This window comes from Colletotrichum fructicola (genome assembly GCF_000319635.2).
Source record: "Colletotrichum fructicola Nara gc5 chromosome Unknown KSG_Nara_v1_contig09, whole genome shotgun sequence".
Classification (NCBI taxonomy): domain Eukaryota; kingdom Fungi; phylum Ascomycota; class Sordariomycetes; order Glomerellales; family Glomerellaceae; genus Colletotrichum; species Colletotrichum fructicola.
The window spans coordinates 2,531,228-2,558,960 of record NW_027094059.1 but is presented as its reverse complement, the minus strand read 5'-3'; the positions used below and the strand labels follow the sequence as shown (position 1 = coordinate 2,558,960).

The following is a 27,733-nucleotide window of genomic DNA, read 5'->3' as shown; positions in this document are numbered from 1 at the left end:
AGGGGGGGCCTTCGACCGGGATTTCGAACTGATCGACTATCGACTTGTGGAAAGACAAGTTTTTTTCTGATTTACGCTCGCTGCCGAGCTTCCTCAACAAGACGGCAGATTTGCGCGCGGACGACGAAAAGAGCTGTTCGAGATTTGAAGAAACAGGTTTTAGCGAATATCCCATGGGAAAAAAAGAAGCGCGGGGCGGCCTGCGACAGGCAGAAATTCCGCGTGGCTTCTACGGAGGGGTTCGGGTGTGGTCATCATATGCCTCCCAAGCATGCATATACCAATATCTCTGTTTTTTCTTGTCGTCCGTCTGGTGTTTCGATTCGCCGGCACTGCTCTCCTGGGATCGAGATGCCCGTTTCGGGAACACCCCCCTCCCCCCTTCTCCATCCATGTCTGGGGTCAGCCCACACCCACCCACCACCTCAGAATCGGTACCGGCCAGCACGCCAGGAGGATACCCACGCATGCGCAACGGTCTCCACCGAGATGAATGTCCAGACCGTTCTGTTCTGCGCGTATCACTGGGTCACCGTCTGATTTACTTGTCACATTTTGTCACTGCGCGTGCGTGGTGGATGAGGTTGGCGGTTTAATTGCACACCCTGTCCTACGTCATTTTCTCGGTTCGACTCCTTCGAGCTTCAAACCTCACCTTTTGGTGCCTTTTTTCGTGCTGTTGGTTCGGCTACTGCCAGTGGACTTACACACCTCTCGGCGTGTTCCCCCAACTCCTCGAACAAGGATGTGCTCTGCTGGGCCCCCGTATCAGCTCTTCCCGCCCGGAAGTAAGGCCGCAGACTCCCCCATTCGCATTGATGATTCGTCGCTCGGCGAGAATCAGAGGAAGGCAAGAGCTTCATGCTCATCGACGTCACCTCTTTGATCCCTTTTTTTCTTGCTCACCTTGTCAACACCTCAGGACCCTGTCGATCGAGGGCGTTCGGATAGGAGAGGAATCCTGTTCTCGAGAATCACACACGTTCCCCCCCTCCACCGAATATGGTATCAAGTGATATCACACCGACGGGGTTTGTGTTGGCCTCTGGCTGGTTCACGGTCCCCACGATTCCTGTCTCTCTGTGCCTGTCTCCCTTATGCCTTGCCGGCGTGTAAGTCCACCACGTTTAGGAATTAGTCCATTCCCCCTTCCCTTACCTGCATAAGCCGGGTCCCCGTTCAGCTTGCCGACCCCGGTTTCCCACACCTATTACATCACTGGGTATCACTCCCCCTAGGGGTGTGAGGTAATTGTCAATGAAAACAAGATATCCTTCAACTCATCGTGCGCGGATCTGATTTAAGTGTTCGTGTGCCTTCGTGTAGTTTTCCCGTTAGTAGCTTTTACTACTTTTGGTTCCCAAGGTTTACCACTTTTGATCAAACACGTCTTGCACCTCATCACACACCTCACCCATCACAGCCCCAACGTACTATCACGAGAAAGATACCCCTCGTCCCCCCATTTCGGAAACGATACCATTGAGTGAGCAGGTGTCGTTTGCGAAAGTAATTAGCTTGTTGTAAGGGGAAGATCACATTTATGGACGACACAATGGCCAAGAACAAGAGCAAGGTAAGTCTCTGCTATTCACTGATGCCGTAAGATTCATATGTTAATGTGACGTGGCTAGAAGGGCCAAGCCGCCCAACAATCGCCTGGCGGAGAGGGCTCCAAGCCCGAGGAGACAAAGCCCGAGGGCACCACGCCCGTCGGCGAGTTCGGCAATCCCGCAGAGAACGTGGGCGACAACAACAACGAGAAGAAGGCCGAGGAGAACGCGCCTGGCAGCACCGAGGAGTCCAAGCCTGAGGAGCCTCAATCACAGGAGCAAAAGTCGCCGTTCGACCAGCCGCCCTCATCAACAGAAGACGACAAGCAGCCTGAGGAGAGCAAGCCCGAGGAGAAGAAGCCCGAGGAGGAGCAGAAGCCCGAGACCAGCAAGCCCGACCAGAAGGCGCAGCAGGCGCAGGTCGACGACGAGCCCGAGGAAGGATCCAACGTCGACAACGACAAGAAGCCCGAGGCCAAGGGCAAGGAGCAGGAGCCCGCCAAGGTGCGTTCGCGTGAATCAGGGTATACTGAGCGTGAAGCTGACGCCGAGGAGCCCACGGAGCTGCAGGATGACGAGGAGGGCGAGTACTACGACGACGAAGACGGCGAGGGCGAGTACTATGACGATGAGGAGGGTGAGGATGGCGAGGTCTACGATGACGACTACTATTCTGGCGATGACCAGGATGAAGACTACGACGACGAAGACGACTACGAGGAGGAGGAGGGTGAGGGGTCCGACCAGGCGGACAACTACACCACCACGAAACAACAACCGCGGCGCGGATATTCGCAGAACAACGACCCGTACGGTCGCAACAACCAGATGATGCAGCGCAATGGCGGTCGCCAACAGGGCGGCGAAGACATGTACCGCCAGCAACAGATGCAGCAACAGCAGCAGCAGCAGATGCAACAGCAACAACAACAAATGCAAGGCGGCGGCGACGCTGGCGGCAAGAACCCGCTGAAGTTGAGGCTCGATCTCAACCTCGATATCGAGATCACATTGAAGGCAAAGATCCATGGTGATCTTACTCTGGCTCTGCTGTAAGTTTTTCGGATATTCCCTTGTTTTCTTTTCGCGATACCCCCTGCGCATCTTTGGAAAGTATGTTTCCTTTGTTCCTTTTGCTTTTCGGATTGTTTGGTCCGTGTCGAATACGATTCTTTTCCGGACGTTTCGACACTGGAGGGCGCGAACGCGACTCGGATTTTCTGCCTGTGCTGCCCAGTGCGCTTCGTCCTTCCCGCAGAACTCTGTCATGCAAATGCGATCTCCGGGACCTGGGCGGGGCGCAATATCGGCGGTTGAAATCGAGTCAGGAACTGTGCTGCAAGAAAAAAGCTTTCCAGCATTCTGAAGGCTCGTTCCCTGCTTCCGTCTTCTCCACAGCGACAACTCAGCTACGGAGTAATGGAGCACACCACGCGAACGGTGAAGAAATAGCTGGCAGACCCCGGCCCGCGAGAGTTCGCGACCGTGTATGCGTGGCGCCTCATTTCGGACCCGAGCCAGCGTTCGGGAACCGTGTGTTTCGGGCTGTTGAAATTCTGCTCGACTCGATGTCAGAGTGACGACATGCCTCTTTTTCTTTTCTTGCTTCGGGCATTTTCCTTGCTTCGTTTTCGTGCGGAATAGAGACTCCAGAAAATCGTTCAGATTGCTAACTGCACAGCGACATGGATTAGTGACATGATGTGAAAACGGGTCTCTGACCTGACCTGCGGGCTGTTATCGCCGAATTTTCGTCAGACTTTCTCTTTCTCAGCAAGACATTGTTCGGCATCATGATTATTCCCCCAACGGCATAACGGCGAAAAATCCACAGCGTGTAATGCGCATTAGTGACGAGTTTCTTTTGTGGTACCATGGCTTCATTAAAGACCTTTTTCAGGCAGTTCGGCAAGACGGTGTTTGATACGAATGGGTATGGAGAATTGTGGCCGTTCCCACAGCGATATCGGACTTGTCAGATTTAGCGGCGGATCAGATCTTGCCCAGTGTAATTTTAGGCGCCTACACAAATGATCAATCCTCTGAATGAATTGAAGTGGCTTGGCAGTGACAACCAAATCTCAGAATTTGGGCTAACCGTAAAAACGGTATTGCGCAAACGACAGCTCAACACTGTAGATTTGACGGTAGGCATTGCTGGAAATACCTACAATCATTGTTGGAATGCGGTAGTTCTTCCTTGATGCGGTCGGATCCTCTTTGGGAATGTTCTCCGACCGTTTGGCTTGTTGTACAACGGTCAGCGTAGCGAAGACAAGTCCGGGAGCTGTATCCGGCGAGCTGCATTTTGGCGAGTTCATATGATACCTAACGAGACTTTGCCAAGGTACGTTGCCGCGCATCGGCCTTCCGCAGAGGTGAAGGTGTGGCTGGTGCGGCATCAGTTCTCGTGGACTTCTGCCCAAGAGCATCGTCACTGTCAGGTATTCGCGGCTGCCCATCCATCCCAGTGCGTGATCCGCGAGAATCGGCCGAGTGCAGCATCACAATGCAGTCAGAGTGAAGTGCCAATGCGGTCCAGGTCCAATGATGAAACATTTCAGCCTCATCGGGTGCCCACCACACGGCAGCGGTTGCAGGGGATAAAACCTGTTTTTTGGTGTTCCCTCGTGATGTTGACAGCGGGCGATCGCAGGCCACCCCAGGGGAAGAAGAACAGCCACGGTATCCGTAGGAGCGGGAAAAAGGCAACGGACGACCCACCGCCCGATTCTAGACAGCTCTGCTCCATTTTTTTGAGTCGTGTTCCGTACCGCTTTTCGCCGCCGCCGCGTCGTACCCGCGATCGATCATATTTGGGGGTGATATCGCAGCCAAGCAAACGCTGGACAAAGCGTCTCCCCCAGTGAAAACGATGGTAGTCGGGTGGATGCAGTTTAGGCTCTCACTCTGTTCGGACGACGTCTGGCGGACAAGAGCACCGTGCCAGAACAATGGGATTGTGCAACGGTTGGACGTTTATCTGGCCTTGTGTGTGCGAGTGTGCCGTGCTCCGTCTCACAGGAATTGCGAGCAACGACCGTGACCGCAAGCGAGACCGTAGGCGAGCCGAATCGAGATCATTGCAGGAGCTATGACCAAACGGTTGGCTCAAAGGGCAATGAGCGGCGGGAAGAGATTGCAATGGAGGCGTCTGAAGGACAGGGGGCCGCGTGGACAGGGGCCCCGAGACGTCTGTTCGGAGCAAAAGCGCCGCCGCGGGCAGGCAAGACGGTCGGGATTGTTCTTTGGGATTGTCGCTGCCCGGGGGCCAGACGGAAGAGCCAGGGGCTGCTGGTCCATGCGACGTCAAGAGCGGGGAACGCGGCGGGGAACCGTGTGGCGCCGACGCTAGGGAAGCAGCCACATTCGGTGAAACGGTGGGTGATCTGCAGCCAAAACGGTGGAGTGGCTCCGTTATCGACGTCTATCCGTGTTTCGTCCACAAATAATGACAGGATTATGCCGTTCATTTTTGTGATGGTGGGCTGCTGCTGGCCTGCTTGCTTGTCGAGCGTTCCGCACCGGCACCACCGGCAGGCAACGAAGAGGAGTGGAGTTGGCAGCTGTCTGTCAGTCTGTCGTCAATGTTTGCGAATGGTGGAAGGCCGTCGAAGGTGTCGCAGGAATGCGGAACGTTTGTCGGCGATGGCCTTGTTGTCGTCGGGACAAGCTCAAAGGAACACCTAGGTGTCTGGGGTGCTGCGTCGTACTCGCACGGGAATCCAGACTTTGGAAAAGCATGTCGGTACGGCTAGCGCTTTCGCGGAGATGGGATTTGTGACACCTGCTAGCATAAACTTTGCACCACGGCAATACAACGTCGGATCGAGGGCGTGGTCGAGATCGGGGGCGGTTGTGTTAAATGCGTGCAACAGGGAGCAATGGAACCTGCGGCACGTGCAGGGAAGGAGAAATGCCATCCCGTCCCGCGGGAATGCCTTACCTAATCACTAGGTCGGTGGCGGATAATCCTAAGCCCCGCATCCCATTATCGATAAGACACTGTCTGATAAGATAACGCACAGTCGTGGCGTCTGTGGCGGCAGCAGAAGCGGGGTTGTGGCTGGCCTTACCTCCCGTGCTCAAGTGGGGGAACGACGCATGAAGCATGAAGCATGACGGAGCTCTAGACCAAGCAACCCTACAGGCAAACAACCCCGTCAAACTCAGATTGGACGATTTATGGCGTGTTAATCGCAGCCAAACAAACAACCACGCGTCTGGCGACATTGTCAACAACATCAGACAACACAGCACCCAAACAAAACCTTCGTCTTTGCCTCAACTTCGGGAACCAAGCAAACATCATCGACATCACCGCAGCCGCTTTCAACATCCACAATGCCCGATCTCAACACCGTCCCCGCTTCACCACATCCCGCCAATACCTCCCGGCGCTCTTCATCGAACCAGATATCTCAGCAGATGCCGCCTCCTCCTGTGCCCGCATCGTCAGAGTCGCCTTCCCTCAACATCCTTCCTTCGAACCAGAACACGGTCAACAACCCGAATACCTCGAACCCCTCTCTCCCATCGCCGACGATGGCCCCGGTAGCGACGTCTCCGCCGGTCGCGCCTGAACCTAGCGTCTCCGGGCCGGGCCCCATCCGTCATCCGCGTCCCATGACCGCCTCCGATCTTCATATGCAGCTCGAGAAGGAGCAAGAGGCAGTGGTACGTCGGGCTACATACCCCATCACCGCTTCCACCTAACAGACCATTAGGTAAACCGCTTGACACGCGAACTCCAACTCCTCCGCACCGCACAGAACGCCTCTGTCGTCTCCAACGCATCCTCCACATCTGCATCCAACACTACGGAAGCACCCGCCGACACCCACCTCCTCTCCGGTGCTGCCTTCTCCACCCCCGCGGTACCATCTAACAGCTCCCGCCGGCACCATCGCACCGCCTCAAACGCTAGTACGCGCAGCCAGACCGCGATCGCCGGCTCGGCCTCCGTGTCCACGACCTCCATCCCGATCCCACGCCCCTCGAACCCCGTGCGCCAGGATAGCATTGCCTCGCGCCACAGCTTGTCTTCCTCGCCAGCCCACTCGCAGCAGCATTTGGATCCCCACGCCAGCGGCATGACGTACTTCCAACAGCAGCGTTTGCCTCACCAGGCAACTGGGAGCACTTCCATAGCTGCTACCCCTGGGAGCGAGTCACAGCTGTCACCGGGTATGATGCCGGCTACTTCGAGATATGAGGAGACTGCACTCCACCGACAGGAGTTGGAGGTTGCCAAGAAGGAGAACGAGGGATTGAAGCAGCGTATTCGCGAGTTGGAGAAGTTGGTCAGGGAGAAGAGCGCCAACGTGAGCCGAGAGCGGAGTGAGAGTGTCAGCAGTCTGACCACGGGAGGAGCTGGCGTGGGTTTACCGGCTCCCAGCGGCGCGGCCGTGGTCGCTCGTCGCGAGCGTCCTGGTGGCGAAAGGGAGAGGTCTCTGACAACCATGAGTGTGGCAAGCAGCGTTGCTGTCGGTGTCCCCGAGGAAGAGGTGCAGGTTGGAGAGAGTGCAGCGAGCTCTGGGCTGAACCCCTGAGTGCGCTTTCGGCAGTAGATTCTCTGATACCCTGAATCATTGCTAGCGATGGATTAAACAACATGGATTACGGCCTGATGAACGAAAAGGGATGGCGTTTGGGGATTCGAGGGGGCATCAGTTTTGCCTCTGTACATGGGTTTACGAATTTATTTAGTAATGAAAACACTTCTGCATCAAATCCTCTTATATGCAGCGACAGCCATGTCGCTCTTGCACTCAATTAAATATCACGACCAAGCTCTGTGAGTTGTAGAGACCGTCTATCATTTGTCTATGCGTCTATGAATATGCCTCAAAGTCCAAATCGATCTATCGCAAAGACTGATCTCCTTTTCCAAGTTCTCTATCCGAGCTCATTGAAGGCGTACGGGTATTATTCTAGAACCAATCGCCAAAACTCATGAAGCGAAGCCAAACCATCCTCTCCGTCACAACGAAGAAACACACGCGCACTTCTGGTCGCGACAAACCGAGACCTCGCCAACCCGCTGTCCGCAGCAGTTCTTCGCACACTCCTTGTCCTCTTTGCACTCCTCCACGTCCTCTAGCGCAATCATGCAATGCTGGCAGTGGCACTCCCCCTCCCAGCACATGACATTGTTCGCCGAGGCGCAGCTCGCAGGGCCAAACTCGCCAGAGCAGCTGGCATGGGTATCACACCGCCACGGCTTACACGCACACTTGCCGCTCTCGCAGACCTTACGGTCGCTGCGCTGGTCGCAGGCAATACCAACGCACTCCTTGGACTCCTTGCACACCTCGCCGGCGCGCTCGGGGCGGTGGAATGGCTCGGAGGCGGTGAGCTCGCACTTGTTCTCGCGCGAACACGTCTTGTACGGGTGCGTCTCGTTGTTGCGGAGGACGTAGGTGCAGTCGCCGTGCTTGGCGCAGCCGGTGTCGTCGGTGAACTTGATCGCGCACTCGCAGCTGCCGCCGTTGCAGAAGCCGGACTGCACGATGTTGCAGGACATGAGGCCGGCGCAGTGGGAGTCGAGCTTGCAAGCGGCGCCAACCTCCCGAGGAATGGGCTCGCAGCGGCATTTGCCCTGGCGGGAGCACGAGGGGAAGTGGTGCTCGGGGCAGCGCATCTCGTTGCACTCGGACTCGACGGCGCAGCTGTCGCCGGGGACGGGCCGCATGACGCAGTAGCAGCCGTAGCGGTTCCCGTCGGCGGGCTTGACGCAGGATGGATACATGTCGTCGAGGCAGGGCAGGGCATTGCAGTTCCTAGCCCAGGCGCATGTCGAGCCGGCGCCGATGACGGTGGGGATGGTCTTGGTCGGGATGGGCTCCCACTCGGAGAGGACGACGGTCGTGAAGGGCTCAGTGCCGGTCCAGGGTGTTTCTACCGTCAGGGGAAAGCTGGTTGTGGTGTTTAGGGAGGTGACGCGGGTCGACCAGGCTCTGGTGCGGGCGTTGGTGAGGCTTGAGGTGATTGTGAGGTTGTCGTTTCTCTCTTTGATGACACACCGACAATGGTCGAAGAAGCACATGGCTTGTCGGCTGCCTGGACAGCTGAGGGAGTCGCACTCGGAGTTCGAGACGCAGGATTCGGTCGGGAGCGGTAGAGCAACTGAAGTGCGCGTGAACGTGATCGAGGATGAGGGTGTCAGCTTCGCTGGGATCTTGCAAGCAGGAGCGGTCGCTTGTCGGCCTTCAATCATGGGATCACCTCCAACGTCCTCGGGATCAATTGGCGGAAGAGGTGGCCAGAACAGGTCGTCGTCTGTGGGCGGCACGACCCGGTGGCCATCACCACACCACAAGTTCTCCCACACAACGTTCTTCTCCCACCGGAGCCTCAAGGCCTTGAAGCCTATGCCAAGCCTCATACTGTCGTCGTGCGGATGGTACTCCCAAGAAAAGACACCCCATTCGGGATGGTCTTCCCTCGACTTGCCAAGGTCGCTCTCGAAGTGCGGGCGATACGCGATATCCACCATCTCGTCAATGGACAAACCGAAGTCGAGGAGGAGCTTTTCCTTGATCTGGACAACGACGCTGTGATGCATCATCACGTCTTCGGGAAACGGAGGGAGAGACCCGCGGGAGACAATGAAGGCCTTGACAAAGTCCATCTCCTGCACATTGAACGGTCCGCCAGGCTGGAAGTACTGGGCAAGCCCCGGGTTCTCATGTTCGTCTAGGGGATTCGCGGTCAGAGAACGTTTGTTACCTCTGAAGTTACCGGTCCCGATGTGGTCGATGATGTCTTCCTTCAAGTACTGTTCCGTAGGCAGGGGTTACGCCTCTTGGAGCCACGCGTTGTTAGGCTCTGCCTCTCCTCTCGTGTGTCCGGGAACTTCCCAGAAGTGACTGGTCCAGACGGCTTTCGGGGACACCACGATGAGCATGCTACAGCCCCAGACAGGGCCTGAGCCACCGAAGCGAGGTCTCTCAACGGGAACTTCAGTAATCTTCTCCCGGTCAAAGAACGTGATCTCGCTGGTTGACCAAGGCCTCGGGTATTCGTCCTCTTCGTAGGGCCAGCTATCAGGAGGTCCGCCAAAACCTGGACCGAACTGGTCGATGACATTTCTCATGGATTGCCACCACTTCAACTCTCCCTCAGGCGAGTCCTCAGGCTGGACCATCTTGTCGTCATTGGTGAGATACACTTCGTCGGGTGTTGGGACCTGTCCCGGCCAGGGATCGCGTTTCTGGAGTTCTTTGCTGGAAGAGCCGCCGCACGAACCGCAGTTCTTCTTGAGCATGCAGAACTGAGGCACCGGGCAGGTGTCGTCTTGTCGCTTGGAAATCGATGAAGTGGAGCGCTTGTCGACATGCATGCCGTCATGTCCCGCGATGAGTCCATCGCCGCACCAAGTCTCGCGGTGAATGACGTCTCTCTCGAAGCGGACGACGAGCTCTCTTTTGCCGCTTGCTCCCTTGGGGGTGTACATCCAGGAGAGGAGACCGTGCCAGGGCTCTGCTTCACGGAACTCAGGGGGAGGAGTCTTGCCTTCGTCGTGGTGGTGGTCCTCGCCGAGCTCCTTGCGACGCTTGTAGCCGTAGATGGTGATGTGCTTCTTGTCGATGCCAATGAGTCTTCCGGTGAGGAGGTCAATGATCTCTTGGTTGGCCCGAGGATACACCATGTTGCCGCTGACATCGATCGGAACGAAGAGGATTACCCTGTAGAACTGGGTGTTTTTGGGGTCGAGCTTGTCTCCGGCCTCGACGAGGTGTCGGAGGGCCGGGTACTGCTTCTGATCGGTCCAGGCGGCAGAGCCATGTCGAAGGAAGTGGTGGACGTTCTGCCGGAAGTAGTGCGCTTCATCGTAGTTCAAGGTATCAATGTCGAAAACTTCTCGGTCCTCGCCGGGAATCGAGAAGTTTGGGACTTCCCACATGTGGTTTGTGTAGATTCCAGTGGGCGAGAAGACCGCGACCATCGCGCATCCCCATACGGGTCCGCTGCCGCCTCCCATCGGGTACGTCTCGGAAAAGTCCTCGTATATGGCTGACGAGTCGGCGTGGATGGGGCTGCTCTGGTGGTATCCAGGACCGTAGTACTTCACGATGCGACGCATATTCTCCCACCAGTCAGTCTCGCCCTTCTCCCACGTCTCGGGGCCGGTCATGGTATCTTGGACGATGACATCTTCGGGGATGGTGCGTTTCTCGAGAGTCGACCGCTTCTCGAGGCCGTCGTTGCGCTTGACCTTGCTGTCACTGCATGCCGGACACTTTCCGGGGCGGCAGGCACCGGTGGCCTTCGGCTTCTTGGTGGTGTAGGTCGTGGTCGTGGTGGTGCGGACGCTGGTGCAGAGCTCCGTGGTCGAGCATCTGGCGGTGTCGCAGCTGGTGGTCCAGGTGTTTGTGACATGGTTGGATACCTTGGAGACGACGCAGGGCCGAGTGCAGTAAGGGGCGACAGTGATCGACTCCGTGCAAGACGAAGAGGAGGATGCTGAAGAGGTAGGCGAAGGAGAAGCCGTTGGCTGGGAAGGCTCCGGGTCATCGGGGTCTTCCGGCTCGTTGGGATCGTTTCCACCACCACCACCGCCGCCAATGGGTCCGATGCCAACTAGGCGACCCCAGGTTGGGAGATTGGTTCCGAGGCGCAAGTTGGGAAGGTTGAGATCCCAACGCCAGTTGGGGATCTTTGTTCCGATACGCCAGTTGGGCAGGTTGGTTCCCAAGTTGAAAAGGACACGGAGACGCCAGCGAATGGTCCAGCTGAATCGGCCGAAGAACCAGAGAAGAAAGTCGTCGTCGAGGTCAATGTCGATGCGGATCTCGTTGAGTCTCTTGTGGATCTCTTTCTCCTCGTCGTCATCGTCATCGTCATCGTCGTCAGGATTCTTTTTGTCGTCATCACTCCCATCGTCATCGTCGTCTCCGTCGCCATTGTCATCTCCGTCACCGTCATCATCTCCGTCACCATCATCATCACCGTCTCCATCGCCGTCTCCATCTCCGTCTCCATCACCGTCGCCATTGCCGTCCCCATCTTCTTTGTCGTCGTCATCGCCAACTTTGCTACCTTTGCCAAGCGCAGGAGGTGCCGGGGGCCAGGAGAAACCGTCGTCTTTCTCAGGCGAGGTGTAGCACTGGATCTCGGGGATCAAGCAGATCGGGTTGCAGAGGTTGAGGGAGATGCATCTCCAGACAGGGAAAACCGTAGGAATAACCATGCCGTCTGAGGTCGTCGAGGTAGGGAGGTCGATCGAAAGCCATGTAACGTTCGCGGTCTTGCGGCTTCCATCCGGTTCGGTTGTCGTCGCGATAAGAGGCAGGACGGTAGTGTATTTTCCTGGAGGTGCATACCAGGGACCGATGGAGCCAGAAGCTGGGCGACCAGAGGGGACCGGGTGGGGGCCTGTCTCCGGATCGTGAGGGATGGGAGATGGCTTGCCGGTGTTGACTGGCAGAGTGCTTGAGGCGGTAGGAGCGGGCAAGGGTACAACTAGATGGGAAGACGCAGAAGGGCTTGGGATGACGGGAATTGGCTGACGGCTTGTTGTTGAGTCCACGGGAGGCAGCTTCCAGGAAAACGACTTTGAAGACTCTGAGAGGCTGGAGGCACCGGGGAGACTGACGGGAGGAGGCACACTCAATGATTCCGAGGAGCTCAATGGCGGAGGCAGTCCATTACGATCCGTCGACTCCTTGGAAGTGAAGGTCGGGAAGGGAACAGGAGTGAAGCCAGGGACCGAGCTGCCGATAGAGCTTGTTCCAGGGAGACGCAGTGAGGGAATTGTGGTTGGGTCATCGGCGGGTGCGTAGATTGTAAGAACGGTGGTATAGACGAAAGGAAAGCGAGTCGTCTTGATGCAATCAAGGGCAGCTGGTTTCGCCTCAAATTCTGTGAACAACTGTTAGCTGGTCTTTGTTTCTCATTCATGGGGAGGAAAACGATACTTACGCGCAAAACCCAAGAGAAAGAACTGGGATATTAACAACGCCCAGAAGGCTGCCTCCAGCTGAGTGTGACTGGTGGCAGCCATTGTGACGGAGTATTGTTGATCAGTTGGTGAACCCAGGTAAGAGAGGAAGATGTTGATATTGACGGATTGAGAAGGGGTTTAAGTTGTGAAGTTGTTTGTGTGAAAAGTTGTGGTAGAAGAAGAAGAAGAGGGAGGAAAGATCAGGGACGGCTGAGATCTGGTTTTGTGAGTGGAGCCCACCTGAAGGCAAGCGTTGAGGTGAATTTTCAGAAGCCAGAAAGGCAGGAAGTGGTCTGGGAAGAAGTTTCCATAGTTCTTTGACCTTTGGCCTAGGTAGGATAAGAATCCCTTCACTTCATTCACCTTAGGGAAAGGTGAGATCTAGCGCTAAGCGAGGACAGCTTATCTCACAAGTTTCCAGGTCCAATTCTGCAAGTCGCTCTTTCCTCATTCATGATAAATAGAAGATTTCATCTCAGTGAGAAAAGATTATCAATTTGCTGTGAGCTGCTTCTTATCTCAAACTTTCTCCATGTCAACATTCACATGAGACTGAGGTAGTCACCAAAAGACCTCGTTTCTGAATCCAACGTGACCAGTGCTGCTGTTGCCATTAGAGATATCCACCACCCTTGCCTCTCATATTCCTGCAAGTAGGTGCATCATTTCGAGGCTGAGAGCTCTGGCAAAAATGGAGGCTCTCTCAAGCCTCATCTTGTATCATGTAGGCGGCAACATGCCGGCGAAACATCCTATAGTAATAAAACCTGAAAGCACCTCCTTACTGCTAACTGCAGTCTGACTTTGGCCAAAAGCTTCTGCCTCATAGTCAGATGACTCTTATGGTAATCAAAAATTTGCCGAAGAACGTTAACTGGTGAAAGCGGTGAGTGGCACAGCAGACAAAAAAGACAGTAGTGGAGAACGCCCTTGCATGGACACACTGCCCTGACCTCAAAAGATCTTTTGCCACGGTTGAAAGATCATCTTGGGTCAGTCAAACTGCAGACTTTCCTAAATTATGCTCGTTCCAATTCCCAACTAAAAAAAAGTCCAATGCTCAACTCGATTCTAGAGATCCGGATCAATGCCTAAGAACCTACGTATGCATGCGAAACTCAGATGCGGCTTCTATCTCTCGTGTCTCTCACGATGTCAAAGCCAGCCCACCCATCCAGCGCCTGGCGGATCTCTTTGGCATATTGCGGAATACCACCAGCAAAGTTGACCTGCTCAAACGCTTTGCCGGGCATCGAGCCACCCATGTACGTCGACCTAGTCGTCGGGAACAAAGACGCATTGCTCAGGTCGTTGATCCTTTGTTTCCACGCCTTAGTCGCTTCGGCAGTAGGGTTGATGTACTTGATATTCTCCCTTTCAATCTTGCGGATGCAGTGCGCGATCCACCGTCCTTGGACCTCGACCGTAGAAGGGCCGTTGCTGAGAAGAGTCGGTCCGTGGGGGCCGTACATGTGGAACATGTTGGGATACCCGCTGACTGTGGTGCCCAGGTACGTGTTCGCCGCCGCCTTCCACTCGTCTTGGAGGTATGTGTTGTTGATGCTCTTGAGACCCATGTTGGTCATGCCGCCAGTGGTGATATCCTAAATCTTTGAGTTAGCTTCTGCAGTTGGGTAGCAAGGAGCTGATCTGGACAAAGCCCGACTCGCGGGTCTCGACTGTTGTGTTCCATGAAAGGGGTAAAACTCACAAAGCCGGTAGCGATAGCAACCACGTCGAATTCGTAGTGAGATCCATCCTCCAACTTGATGCCTGTCTCGGTAAAACTCGCGATGCCGTTCTTGCCGATGTCAACGACGTCCACATTCGGCTTGTTGAACTGCTCATAGTAGTTTTGCTCCAGGCAAGGCCTCTTCACACCAAAGAAATGCGGCATCTTGTCAACGGTAGGAGCCAGAATATCCCTCTTCCTGGCATCACCAATCCTGAGACGGACATTCTTCGACCAGAAGTGGTACGCCTGCTTATTCGCCTCCGCATCGAACAGCATGTCCTTGTAGTTACCCAGCCAATATCTGAAGCCGCCGTGGTCCCACAGAGCCCTGTAAAAGGCCTCTCGCTCCTCGGGTGAGTCGTCAAAGGTGTTGCGCTCATGCATACCGTAGAAGAATCCGCCGAAGCATTTCTCGCGGAGCTGGAATAGGCGTGGGTACCACCCCTTTGCGACGTCTTGCTCGGCTGGTGTCAGGGGGCGCTTGCCCATCGGCACGGCAAGATTCGGCGTTCGTTGGAAGACTTTGAGTTCTCCATCTTCTCCGACAAGTTGTCCCCATTCTTGAGAGATTTGGACACCCGAGGCGCCAGTACCAATGACGGCACATCGCTTGCCGCGGACGTTTACATCTTCTTCGGGCCAAAAGGAAGAGTGGTGGACGACCCCTTTGAACTTTTCAACGCCGGGCCAGTTGGGAATGTATCGCTTGGATGCCTACAAAACGGATGAGCATCCGCCGACAGGATGAAAGGAGTAGCATATTGAGGTTCACTTACAAAGCCAGCAGCGACAATAAAGTACTTTGCTTTTGCCAAGCGACCATCGGCAGTCTTTACGTGCCACTTTCCTTCGGCAGGCTGGAATTGAGCGCCAACTACAACTGTCTCAAAGGAACAGTCTTTTGACAGGTTCAAGACCTGCAGGAATTCATCTTAGTAACCAGACGACTGCCAAATAGGCAGAAGAACTGTCAATTGCGACAAACTTACCTTATCGACGTGGTCGAAGTAAGCCCGCAGCTCTTGGAAGTTGGGGTAGTTGGTGGACCATGTCCAACCCTCAAAGACCTCGGGCCAAGAAAACTCGTACTCGGGGACCTCAGAATCCACACGCGCTCCCGGGTACCGGTTCCACCGCCAAGTGCCTCCAAATGAGGTGCCGGCCTCGTAGATGACACACCGTAGTCCCATCTCACGGAGGGTTTTCAGCATAAACACGCCCCCTTTGAGATTGTCAGCCGTGCCACAGTCGTACAGAGTCGGTTACACTTGGAGGGTGACTTACCGAATCCTCCACCGACAATCAGGACATCCACATCGAGGTTGTCAGCATACGGTCCCGTAGTCTGACGCCGTGAGGAGTAGTCTGACAGCTCGGTCGCGAATTTCTTGCCGCTTGTTGCCGCCATGGCTGAAATGCTGTTTCTGGGAAGTGTTTCTAGAAGTCTCGCTTGAATATACAGAATAGTTGATGTTGCAGGTTGGGGCAAGACTATGAGAGCTTGACAGCTGTCTTATAACCACCTCTCATCGTAACGAATTTACCGTTTGGTTTCGTTTGAAGTGATGCTTTGCCATGACATCAGATGATACCTGGCATCCTCAAAGCTTCATCCCCGTTTCGAGGAATGCTCCGCAGCTCCAATGCCTGCGGAAGCGGCCAACGAACCTGAGCCGCAGTTGCATCGATCACCACGCGGAGACAATTCAATAACACAGCACCTATGTAAGCCCCTGCGGATGCGCATGCATGTATTCGATAATCCGCTGCAATGAAGACTCGGGTGTCCAGCCAATAGCCACAGCTCCGCGACCAACCACGCGTAACAAGCTGCCTCGAAGCTCCCGGACCGCATCATGAGGTTTCAACCCTCTCACAAACGTCAGCCGCGGAACAGTTACGCTGCGGATCCGCAGGCTAGTTGTGCCCGGGTTGGCGTGCGGGAAGGATGTCGCATGCAAGTGCGGAGAGCCGACCGTCACTCGGGCGCGGATCCGCATGTGCCGTTGCTACCGCAGCGTCTGCGGGGAAAACGAAAACCTTCGTGTCGCCATCGTGGAGGGCTGCCCCCTGTCGTTGACGAATCACGCAGCCCCAGCAATGAGACATCTAACTAACTTTCCCTTCATCCTTGGCAGAGTTCATGGTGTGTGCTGGCCTGCCAATTCGGCATTTACTCGCTGCAGACCGAGGTTCTGCGCAGCGTGGGATTGGCTCTTTTGATTTTCTGCCCTTCGTCTATGGATACCGAAGTGCGTTCATTTTGCCATATTGAGCGGAACCTGCGCTACCACTATCAGCAGTATGCGAGCATGTCCAGAACTAGCGGTTACACGCCAAGAATAGCCGCAGGTTGAAAAGCCGCATTGTAACCTCGGGTTTAGACACCCGCTTGTCCTTTTCTTCAGCAGAGACAACGTGCTGAATCGTCATCGTTCATCCCATTGAATCATTCCCACGCGGCAAGCCATCATTGTAATTGAATCTCAGCCCTACTACCGCCTAATTATGTCTCTCTTTGCTCAGGCGGTTAATGAGCTGAAAAGCCTCGTTGACAATGCCACTAGCAACTCTCACAGCATCCCGGGGACGACGGTCGTGGTGGTAGACCGCAGTGGGGCGGAACAATTCGCTCACTCGTCAGGAAAGCGCGGAATCTCATCGAGCGAGGAGATGAGTCTTGAAAATGTCTTCTGGATTGCCTCCTGCACAAAGATGGTCACGGGCATCGCGTGCATGCAGTTGGTTGAGAAGGGGGTTCTCAAGCTGGATGACTCTGGCCATCTCGAGAAGCTGTGTCCGGAGCTCGCGGAGATCAAGGTTCTGAACTCGGAGGGGAAACTGGAGGAAAAGAAGAGAGGTATCACGCTTCGCATGCTTCTTACGCACACTGCTGGCTTCGGATACACCTTCTTCGACCCCCGGCTCCGAGACTTCAGTTACCCAGCTGGCATCGATGAGTTTTCTGGTAGTATCCGGGACATGATGCAACCGCTCGTCTTCCAGCCTGGTGAAAACTGGGAGTATGGCGTAAGAAATTCAATGCGTCTGATTGCTGGAAGTTTTGGTTCTGACTTGCCTTCAGATCGGGATTGACTGGGCTGGCATCGCTCTCGAGCGTGCGACAAACATGAGTCTCAATGATTATATCCAGAAGAATGTCTGTCAACCATTGGGGTTGAAGAACGTCAACATGATACCCACGCCCTCGATGAAAGCACAGCTTGCGTACATGCACTACAAGAACCCCGAAGGCAAGATTACCGTTAGAGACCACCCTCTTCACCGGTCCCTCATTGCCCAGTCCCCTGAGGAAATCGCGAATACCTTCAACAGTGGTGGAGCTGGGTTGTTTGCAAAGCCCTCAGAATACGCCCGTAAGTTGCCTTTCAGAGTGGTTTTCTGACCTAGAGAATTGCGGCTAAACAGCGTTAGGCATCCTCACCGTCTTCTTGAACGACGGAACCTGCCCCGTTACCAAAGCGCAGATCTTGAAGAAGGAGACCGTAGATGAGATGTTCAAGAATCAGATTCCCGAGTTCCCCGACTTTGGCAGGTCAGGTATCCCGCCCGCGAAGCCGGAGCTCACGAACCCCATCCCTGAGATTTACCCGGTCCCCGGCAACCCGCCCCAAGGGTGGGGACTGACGTTCATGATCACCGGTGGGCCGACTGGGCGGTCTGACGGGACTGCGTGGTGGGCAGGGCTGCCGAACTTGTTCTGGTGGTGCGACAGAGAGAACGGAGTTGCTGGCATCGTGTGTTCTCAAATCTTGCCGTTCTGTGATGCGTCGGTCATGGGATTGTGGGGTCAGCTCGAGATGGGTGTGTACAAGGGGCTCGGCATTCTGAAGGATTGAGACTTGATGAAGTTGATCCGATCCATTCGTTTTGTATGCTTCTATGAATTGTTCGATGAAGTCTCGTGGGTGGAATAATTTCGTAGGCAGTGATTGGACGTCACGTCCGAGCTGCCCAAGTACTTTTTATAACTTAAGCACAGTGAAACTATGATAGCCCTGGGAGAACGCACAACGTGGTTGGTCCAGCCCAGCCGATATACGTAGCAAGTCTATGTTCACCGACATCTCGGTCCTTTAGCACAAGCATCAGCTACAGATATACTGCCACCCAAGCTGACCCCAGCAATTTGGACTCAGTGCCAACCTGGCCTGCCGCTACCAATCTCTGGGGACGCACAGGGTCGGCGGGGAGACAAGCCGTATGCACCCCGCTCCCATATGCAGCTCAAACGCGGGGTTGACATGGTCATCCCTGGGTGCGCGTCGTTTCGGATGGCCGGGCGCTTTAAAAGGTCACGGGGAACCAGCGGGGAGAGCGTTGGGGATAAGCTGTGGGCACTTCGGGCTGACTTTGCTTGCGTCAACTCACGTCCCTCGCGTCCGAATGCCAACGTCAACCGGAACATCCACAACATTTCCTAGCAACCAAGCCACCCGCAGATATGAGAAGACAGAATAGCAGCTGCGACCAGTGCAGGAAGGGGAAACGGGCATGCGATGCCGGTGCCGTCAAGGATCTCCAGCTTTGCCTCGACAATGAGATGCAATGGAACATTGGCAAGTTTCTCGAAGCCTCATCTGCCTTCTCCCAGCTAACGTCATCGCAAGATTGGCAAGATTTGACGGGACCGTGCTCAAACTGCCAGAAGACCAGAAAGAGTTGCACTTACGACTGGGCTCGCTCGCAGCAGCATCAAATCCGCGAGAGACGACAATCATCAGTCTCCGATAAGCGTCCCTTACCAAGTCGCAAACGGGTCAAGTCCGTTCATGACGCCGTGGTACCAGCAACATCGCAAGGAACAGTCGACGGCTTCCAAGATGTCTTCCCAGGATTGGGCTACAATGAACCAGGTCTCTATTATGAAGCGAGTCAGCCATTGTTTCCCGAACCAATGTTCGGGCCAGGCTCTGAGAACTTTTCGTTGTCCCCTACCAACGACACAGCCAGCAACGCCTCCCTAGCCGACGATCTATCACTGGTCTTTCCGGCCTCTTCAGCGACATCGATGCCAAGTTGTATATCAGATGAGCTACCCGGATTGGACGGGGTTAATGGCATCTCTGTGCACGACCCTTCAATAATTGAGTTCGCTCCCAAAGCGCTGGCTGGAGCCCGAGCGACAGCACGGAAGAGACCATGGCAAGGCAGAAAGTACCCACACTTCTCACTAGGCGGGTTGTCGGAGTTCTCACCAATTCAGCAAATGATGGCACGCACTAATAACGGGCTAATGACGGAAAACCTCATGAAGCTCTACCACGATGTCTTGGAGGGAGCACTTTCATGCTGGCTGACGGAGCAAAATTGTCCGTATTTATTGCCTGCGAAATCAACGGAGAACCTCAACTTTCAAGTGGGGGAGTCAGTTTCGAATCTCCCAAACAGGATTTACCGAAGAGTCCTCAATCTTGACAAGTGCCTAGACTCTCTCGGAATCAAGCCGCTTACTCCATATGAGGACAGACAGGCCACTAGGGCACTTCACTTCTCAATCATGGCATTCACAGCTCAATGGGCCCAGGGCAGTTGGAGGAGCCAATCACGATACAGGCCATCAAATATTGAAGATGCAGGACTTTGTCTTTCGGGTTTAGGGGAAGATTTTGACACAACGATCCAGCAATCGTTCTGGAATCAAGCACGTAGACACCTTGATGACTGTTCCAGGATCAACTCATTCAAGGTTGCGTTCGCGGAAATAGTGTTTGGACTAACACAACAGCACATATCTGAGTCAGATGATTTCACGTTTGAAGACTTCGATATAGATCCGATGGCTTCGTCTTGTGGCGGCAGTGTACCAGAACGGATCAAAATGGTGTTTGAAAAGGATGGAAGCAATATGTATACGGAGAGAGCGGCTCGACGGCTTCACGTGCTCAGAAGACAAGTTGAAACATTCGACCGAAAAGCCACCAAAGAGCAGTTTTCGAGGCGAATTTCCTGCAAAAGAGCGGACTCTGAGGAGCGCAAAACGATGGAACTAATATTCTGGTTGGCAGTTATGTTCGACACCCTATCCGCAGCCATGACGGAAAGGCCGGTGACAGTGTCAGACGAAGAAAGCAAAGACAATGATGAGACAAAGGACGAACCCGAGGCTGGACAGCAAAGAAGAGGGACGTCTACGACCGACTGGAACGACCGGTTCATCATCAAGCGACACCAGAAACTCGCACCTTTGAGGTGGCCGTGTCCCGAGCAGGCGGTCTCCAGGGAACTTCGAGATGCGGCGCCCGTTAAAGTTCTTCTATTTCGGAAGATTACTCGGCTGCAAACTTTGTCATCCAGGGGTGCCAAGGAAGAAGCGGTTGAAAGCGCGATCCAGGATGCTCTCTCCGTATATCGACACTGGAACATGACATACGGTCCACTGTTCCAGGATTGTGTCCAGTACCATGACTCGCTTCCCTCGACGGTCCAGAGCTGGTATGTGTGTCTGCTAGGCCACTGGCTCTTAGCGGTAATGATTTTGGCCGACACAATCAGCTTAATGGATGAACAAGGCATGAGCATGCCATCCCGCGCGAGACAAAGAGCCGAGACGAACATGGTCGGCAATCTACGAACAACAAGCACCCGAATGGTTTCTGATCTTGCGAGGGCCTCAACACCCCGCGATGACGATCTAGGAAAGCTGCCGGAGTATCACCATGCCGCGAAAGAGGGCGCTTTGCTAACAGAGCCTTGGACAATGGTTCTGATGCGGTCTTTCACGATGGCGGGGTTGTCTCTACTCGACGAAGCTTCAAACAGAGGACTACAGGATGCTGTCGCTGTTGAAGACTCGCAGAGACGCTGCGAGGATTGTGTCAAAGCGCTTTGGTACTTGGGGCGCAAGTCAAGCCTGTCTCTCAAAGTAGCCGCAATCCTAGGTGATGGGCTGGAAAAGTCGAAGCTTCGAGGCCTCAGGTCACACACAGAATTCGCTGGTGCTAGCGAGCAGAGCACAATTAGTCAGGTAGAAGTTTTCTGAGCGCAATCTGGAGGGCAAGACATCCTATTGATTATTGCGAATTTTCTGCAAGTAATAAGTTGTCGGGATAGTTGAACATAGGTGATAAGACGGTCAGCGTGCCCGATTGGCTGATCAAAACTTCTAATTGTCATATTCGGACCGGAACTTAGCCAATGATATGCAGCGCATGTCTCATTACGAGCTTCTGATTGCCGTCGTTATCGTTCTTTGCGCTCCTTGACCTTCCGCCAAAGAGTCGTCAGCCTCTGGGACGACAAGAGTCCGAGATCCCATCTAAGACTCGTCCACGTGCGAACGTCTTTCTTCCTACGGGGAATAAGACAATTTCCGCGGGATAGACACGGAAACTTCCTGTTTCCCTTTGGGGCTGGTCTTGCGTTGGGGTCGCATGGAAGATCTATTTCCGCTGTCGTCAGGTTTTACCGCATCCGGAAGGGAGGCTGAATCAAATAGGCGAGGGTTCCGGACAAGCTTCACATGCGAGCCTGGTTTCTTTGAGTGGATACTCGGATCCGGTCCTGCCAATGCAATGAAGTGTCCCAGGATCATGTTCGATCAGTTTGAAGCAAGTTTGGAAGTTGAAACCTTGAATTTGATGTCGTGATATCTGCAGACCACAGACTATTCTGAAATTATAATACGTAAAGATACCCCAATTGTACAAGAAGAAAAGGGTGATAATACAATCATGATACCGTAAAACCCATCTCGAAAAAAAATTCATCAAGTCATTATTAAGCCCAATCAAACACCCCTTTACCCAACCTTGGTGACCTCGGTCGTAGTTTTACCCTGCATGTACGCCCCGAATATCCTAGTTTCCGGCACCTCAAACAGCTTGTCCGTGTCCGCCGTCGGCGAGGGTTGCGAGTACGAGAAGCTCGTGCCCGGGCAATGCGCCAGTTCCAGATCGAGGTCGTCGTCGCGGGGATATTCTTCGGTCGTGACCTCGACCTTAACTTCGTGCGTGACAAAGATTTGCCCGATGCCGCTCCTGAGAACGGGCCAGAAGACGGGGAGAGAGGCGCAGATCGCGGCGACATCGATCTCGAGAATGGCGAGGACCATGGGCACCGGGGCGTACCACGTCGGGTCGAGAGTGGGGTAGGTTCCTGCGCGAGAGCGGACGAGGGAGACGAGGCGCCAGGCAGAGAGCATGAGGACGCTTTGAAAGATGTGTCAGCCTTCAAGGATTGTAGACGATGGGAGAGTTAAAGCTGTAAAAGAGACTTACACGCTGCCGAGAAGGAAGAGACCAAGAACACCCTTGCGCGACCTCTTGTTGGCTTCCTTGTTGAAGTAGAGCGGTAGCGGGATGGCGAAGATGATGAAGTCGAGGAGCATGTTGCTCGTCGCGTGGGCCTCATACGTCTTGATCAGATCCTCCGCCACCTGTGTTCCGAAACCCCAGCGTCCTATCGTCGGCTGGCTCCAGTCCCAGTACCCGCGGACGGGGATGCAAGGGACCCAGGCGAGGAACATGAATGCAATGCCCCACATGGACGTGAGGACGATCATGACGATGGTCAGGGTGTAGGACTTGGAACCCTTTTCAAAAGTTCGGAGGTATTGGAGGAGGATGGCGATTTTGATGAACGTCGTTGACATTGGAAGGGTTCCATTGCATATGTAGAAGATCTGGATATGTTATTAAAAATGAGCAAGACGTGGTACTGATGGGAGGCGCACCTTGAGGAAGACACTCAAGTCTATTTGGAGTTCGGGGAATTTCAACAAGTGCTCTCCTAAACCATGGTCGGTTGCGATGCAGGTGCCGATACTGCCTATTGATATTGATATCTGATGAAGAAGTTAATGGGTGCTGCGGCCAACGTCATGGTTTGTGGAGCTCACCATCACCAATACCACAAAGAAGTCGTCCCATCCTGCTGCCTTGACGATGAAGACGCGAGTAAACAATCTCATGAGCGCGCATAACAAAGTGAAGATCTGTGGAAGGAAGACGTCAGCCACCAATAATCTCCCAGACATTAAACGCCCACATCAATCGCGACCTACCAAGAACGATATCACGATGCCAAGCATCACACTTCGATTATTAATTGCAGGCTTCGCATCATGAAGATTGTCGGCTTTCCCAATCAACTCGATAAAAGACGTCATATCGTCGATGCCCCGGTCGAGGGGGAAGAAGCGCGACAAGGAGGGAAATGGCTAATACCACTATTGATGCATATCAAACCTCCTCAAAGTCCGCTCTTGTTGTTCCTCAGTCGAATCGAATGTCAATCGGTATCGTTGAAAAGGGGGCGGATGAAGTCTTGTAATTTGAATCCAAGACAAGAAACAACAAAAGAAGGAGCACAAGAATAAGTGAACTGCCAGAGAAGAGGGTGTGCGAAGGCCCCGGGCCTTATGGCATCCTGGATCATGTCAACATCCGGACATGGCTAAACAGAACGCAGATCAAGACGTGCCAGCAGACTCCCGGGATTAGCAAAATGATGAAAGCGCGGCCGCCCGGAGGCGTTGGGCTTGGTCGTACAAGCGTCCAGCGAAACGTTTCTCGGCTGGCAAGAAATGATCCACGCCAGGATGGCATTAGCCCTCCAAGGCGTTTGTCTCTCATCTCTGTCTCTCATCCCCCTCCCCCCCTGGCTCGCTTCTGGACCTTTGTGCCCCACCAATTTCCCGAATGAGGTGGGCAAATTCTCCGGGCTGCAGCAGCGTTTGCATGTATGTCATATTACAGCGCGTGCAAACAAAACATTGAATTGTTATCAAGTGCCATTGAAGAAACGGGGGAGATTGCTATCAATAGTAATGCCCATTCGGCTATTCCGCAATGAAAGGTCCTTCAATTACGAGGCGGGAACGACATGTCCACCGCTCTGATGAGTCTCCCTCATATGTCTATCTAGAAACTGCCGCATGGCGAACGGGCGTTCCATTCACGCCGCGGACGCACACGCCATACGAGCTTGCACATCCCGCGTAGAACCCGGAGAGCCGGTTCCCATCCGCTTCCCCCCTGTCCCCTGTTGCCGGGAATGCTGCAAGACCCCTGCTCCATTCTGGCCCTGTGTTTAAAAAAGCGTGGCTTGCCCCAAGACTTTGGTCCGTTGCCCAGAGCTGGAATATCCACTCGACGCATGCGGGGATGGGAATGTGGCGGATGGGCAAAATAGGCCGTGTTGGGATTAGGGCAATGGGAGGAAATGCCGTGGTCCTTTGCAAGACGCCCAGCAGAGGGGTCTTGTCTGTCTTCCTCTTCTCTCTTTCTTCGGGCAAAGCGAGCCCCCCACATTACCGAATGAGACATGTTTTCTTGTTCTTCAGCAGCAGCGGTTAGTAGTGCTGAGCTCGCGTTCTGGAAGCTTGCGGGTTGTGGGGTGCTGGTGAAGCTGCTGATCCGGACGCATTCGGACGGCAAGCAGTTGTCGCAAAGGTCTAATGTTGCGAAACTGTGGCTGATATGGAAGGAGATGCTCAGTTCCAGACGAGCAAACTTGACGCATGCGATGGGTATGGTGCAACTGTTGGTTGGAGATGGACCTCGAACGTCGTTGTTCAACCTCCCATCATATCTGGGCAAGCTAACTAACGACCAACTCTTTGCCCGTCGTATCGTCCTTTTCGTTCTTTTGCCTTGCCAACCGTTTCAATTCTTTTGCAACTTTTCTGCCCGCCCGCCCGCCCTGTTTCTTTGGCTGCCCCTCTTTCATATCCCCCTTGCGAGCTTTCCCCTGAAATCCACGCAGCCCGTTCCGAATTGCGGCGTCAAATGTGGCGCCAGCATTTCAACATAACTGCGGCCCGCGGCTCCAGAATGATGGCAGGTGTGCTCGCTCGGTGTGTCTAGCACCCTCGCTTACACGCCGGCGGCAGTGATGGATTGCGATGAATACCGGCTGCCATACCGTGACACCCAAGCTTGACGTCTTTTTAACCCAGTTCAAACAGGTTCTCGAAACGGACGGTGACAAGACCATGCGGTCGGGTGGCAAGCCACTGTCGTCTGGAACGCAACACCTCGACGCCACGTTATTTCCGTAGGGGCGTAGTTTGGGGGCTAACTGCGCGATAGTCGCATTTGATGTGAGTTGCGAGTTGCGGCATGTAAACATGCCAGGAGACAGCCCAGGCGCTCGGTAAGTGCTGGGAAAACACGTGGCTTGTCAATCATTTCCAGACGATCTCGATCGTGAGGCACTCGTGTTTTGGCTTTGACATGATTTCTTCATTGATAATTTGATCGCGGTCTCGTCTATTCATGCTCATTCCCTCTTCCCCTTAAACCCAACTGCCGGCCCAAAAACAACGTGCGCGCGTCTATCGTAATTCCCACGCCGTTTGCCATGCCCCTGATTCCGATGCCATTCCAAGCATCCAAATCAGGAAATCCGCGGAGACTATCCTCGCGGTTCCCGCCCCTCGCCCAATGAGACAGGAGACTACCCTCCGTGACCGTTCAAAACAACAACAAGCTGCCCCATCTGCTTGCTTTCCATCTAGCTGGACGCACCGAGCTCCTCCTCAAGCTTGTTCAGCTCGCTCATCAGGCTGTGCACGGCCTTCTTCTGGTCCTCACTGGCGGGGAGGTACGGCCTGCGGGGGTCGAAGAGCTTCTCCTGGCCCGCGAGGCCGGCGCGCGGCGCCGTGAACACGGAGGCGGCGTACTTGATGGTGGCGATGCCGGCCTTTGTGGCCTGCTCCGCGAGCGCGGCCTTCTGGTGCAGCGCCAGCGCCTCGGCGGTCTTGCCCTCGCCGTGCAGCTTGTAGATGTGCGTCGTGACGCGGGGGAAGACGTTGGCGAAGGCGGCGATGCAGCCCGCGCTGCCGACGGTGAGGCCGCCGAGGAGGAAGTCGGACTGACCGCCGTAGGTGGCGAACTTCTCCGGGGCGAGCTCGGCGGACAGGCGCACGATCTTGGCGACGGCGCCGCAGGTGAGCTTGACGCCGACGATGCTGTCGTACTTCTTGGCGTACTTTGCGATGGTGGCGCTGTCGAGGTCGATGCCGTTGCAGACGATGGGGAAGTTGTAGATGACGATGGGGATGGGCGACTTGGTGGCGACCTCGTCGAAAAAGCGGTCGATAACGGCGGGCGTGGTCTGCTTGCCGAAGTAGGCCGGGGGCAGGACGAGGGCGGAGTTGGCGCCGGCCTCGGCGGCGTCGGAGAGCAGCTCGAGGACCTGCTTGGTGGAGTGCGCGCCGCAGCCGGCCATGATGGGGAAGTCGGGGCCGGTGGCCTTGCGGGCGGTGGCGATGAGCGCCTTGCGCTCTTCGCGGGTGAGGAGGAAGGCCTCCGCGTTGGTGCCGAGGATGACGAGGCCGGCCAGGCCCGTCTTGGAGAGGTAGGAGTAGTACTTGGTCTGCGCCTCGAGGTCGAGCTCGTCCGTCTCGGGGTTGAAGAGGGTCACGGCCGGGGCCCAGACACCGTTGGGAGGCACCTTGGAGGGAGACATTGTGGTGATTTGGGGTTTTTTCTTTAATGAGGGGTATCCAGAGGGGCTATGAGATGAGATGCAGTATTGCTGACTGACCAACAACTTGAGAGCTGTGAGAATGCTTAAGTATGTTGTGAAAACTGACTGATACTTGTGATGAGTGAGTGATCAGGAGTCTTTATTATGAACGATTCGGGTTCGATGACCGAGGTTGTGCTCTCCCCAGAATCGGGATCGTATCCGTTGGATGACAAGAGTCAGATAACAGAGGGGTTACTATCGGATATCCGCACCGGGACCAGATCCGACTCCCCCGCCTTTGAGGCCGGTCTCGGCCGTGCATGGACAGGGGTATATCCGGCCGACGCCCGATGCTTTTTCCACGGATATTATTAACACGGGCGGCCCCCGCCCGTAGCGCACCACTCTCATTCGCAACAGCACACACTGAGACGCTGCCACAATGTCACTTGCATGTCTGAAGAAAGTTTCGGGTTTTCCAGCGCACTTTCCAGCAACCACGTAAGGCGTGTGACCCCAAAATTCACCCGCTAACGGATTTCTGCAACCAACACAACACATGCACACCCCAAAAAGTCGACGATAGCTTCAAAAATGCATGTTGGGCCCTGGCCAGGGATCGAACCTGGGACCTCTTCCAAATTAACTGTTGAACGATCAACCCTAAGGAAGAATCATACCGCTAGACCACCAGGGCTGGTGATATTCGCTTGCCGGTGATGGCTCGCTTGAATGGCGGGGCGAGAGTGGTGCCGCCATGAAGCCATGGTGGGCACGATGGGTCTGTGGCTCCGGGGCACACTTTTGCCATCACGACGCTCTGAGAGACTCAAGTGGGCGTTTGGACCTTGTTCGACTTCCTGATGATCATCCAACACCGTCAACCGCCGACCATGGGTTCTCCTGCGAGGCGCGAGCTCCTCTTCACCGGCTCTGAAAACTCCAATGACTCAAGTAGAACTCATTGTGCCCGCAGATGACCAGAAATGAACTCAGAAACAAGCATGGTAACAGGAACATACTATCCTTCCGGTATCGAACGCTCTGCTGTACAAATTG

At 54.7% G+C, this 27,733-nt stretch overlaps 7 protein-coding genes across 7 annotated transcripts; 3 read left to right on the top strand and 4 right to left on the bottom strand.

Annotated features, from left to right (window-relative positions):
• Positions 1 to 1,555: 1,555 nt before the first annotated feature.
• Positions 1,556 to 3,260, top strand: CGGC5_v015005 (uncharacterized protein; the record flags this gene model as incomplete). The annotated part of the gene is made up of 4 exons (XM_032025321.1): positions 1,556 to 1,576; positions 1,635 to 2,057; positions 2,109 to 2,605; positions 3,248 to 3,260. 4 exons carry the CDS (start codon positions 1,556 to 1,558, stop codon positions 3,258 to 3,260), a joined length of 954 nt encoding a protein of 317 aa, XP_031878152.1.
• A 2,637-nt stretch (positions 3,261 to 5,897) lies between these two features.
• CGGC5_v015004 (uncharacterized protein) lies at positions 5,898 to 7,105 on the top strand (the record flags this gene model as incomplete). Its single annotated transcript, XM_032025318.1, has 2 exons — positions 5,898 to 6,230; positions 6,281 to 7,105. 2 exons carry the CDS (start codon positions 5,898 to 5,900, stop codon positions 7,103 to 7,105), a joined length of 1,158 nt encoding a protein of 385 aa, XP_031878158.1.
• Positions 7,106 to 7,536: 431 nt separating this feature from the next.
• CGGC5_v015003 (uncharacterized protein) lies at positions 7,537 to 12,561 on the bottom strand (the record flags this gene model as incomplete). Its single annotated transcript, XM_066153184.1, has 3 exons — positions 7,537 to 9,286; positions 9,356 to 12,419; positions 12,480 to 12,561. 3 exons carry the CDS (start codon positions 12,559 to 12,561, stop codon positions 7,537 to 7,539), a joined length of 4,896 nt encoding a protein of 1,631 aa, XP_066007475.1.
• Positions 12,562 to 13,619: 1,058 nt separating this feature from the next.
• Positions 13,620 to 15,644, bottom strand: CGGC5_v015002 (Baeyer-Villiger monooxygenase; the record flags this gene model as incomplete). The annotated part of the gene is made up of 5 exons (XM_032025316.1): positions 13,620 to 14,105; positions 14,213 to 14,950; positions 15,013 to 15,153; positions 15,226 to 15,458; positions 15,521 to 15,644. 5 exons carry the CDS (start codon positions 15,642 to 15,644, stop codon positions 13,620 to 13,622), a joined length of 1,722 nt encoding a protein of 573 aa, XP_031878156.1.
• A 1,100-nt stretch (positions 15,645 to 16,744) lies between these two features.
• Positions 16,745 to 18,096, top strand: lovD-0 (Acyltransferase LovD; the record flags this gene model as incomplete). The annotated part of the gene is made up of 3 exons (XM_032025315.1): positions 16,745 to 17,266; positions 17,322 to 17,613; positions 17,672 to 18,096. 3 exons carry the CDS (start codon positions 16,745 to 16,747, stop codon positions 18,094 to 18,096), a joined length of 1,239 nt encoding a protein of 412 aa, XP_031878155.1.
• A 3,902-nt stretch (positions 18,097 to 21,998) lies between these two features.
• On the bottom strand, positions 21,999 to 23,288 carry CGGC5_v015000 (uncharacterized protein; the record flags this gene model as incomplete). Its single annotated transcript, XM_032025313.2, has 5 exons — positions 21,999 to 22,407; positions 22,477 to 22,880; positions 22,932 to 23,042; positions 23,097 to 23,192; positions 23,262 to 23,288. 5 exons carry the CDS (start codon positions 23,286 to 23,288, stop codon positions 21,999 to 22,001), a joined length of 1,047 nt encoding a protein of 348 aa, XP_031878159.2.
• Positions 23,289 to 25,714: 2,426 nt separating this feature from the next.
• On the bottom strand, positions 25,715 to 26,671 carry CGGC5_v014999 (putative 4-hydroxy-2-oxoglutarate aldolase; the record flags this gene model as incomplete). Its single annotated transcript, XM_032025312.1, has 1 exon — positions 25,715 to 26,671. The coding sequence occupies one exon, from the start codon at positions 26,669 to 26,671 to the stop codon at positions 25,715 to 25,717; it is 957 nt and encodes a 318-aa protein (XP_031878154.1).
• Between the last annotated feature and the right edge of the window lie 1,062 nt (positions 26,672 to 27,733).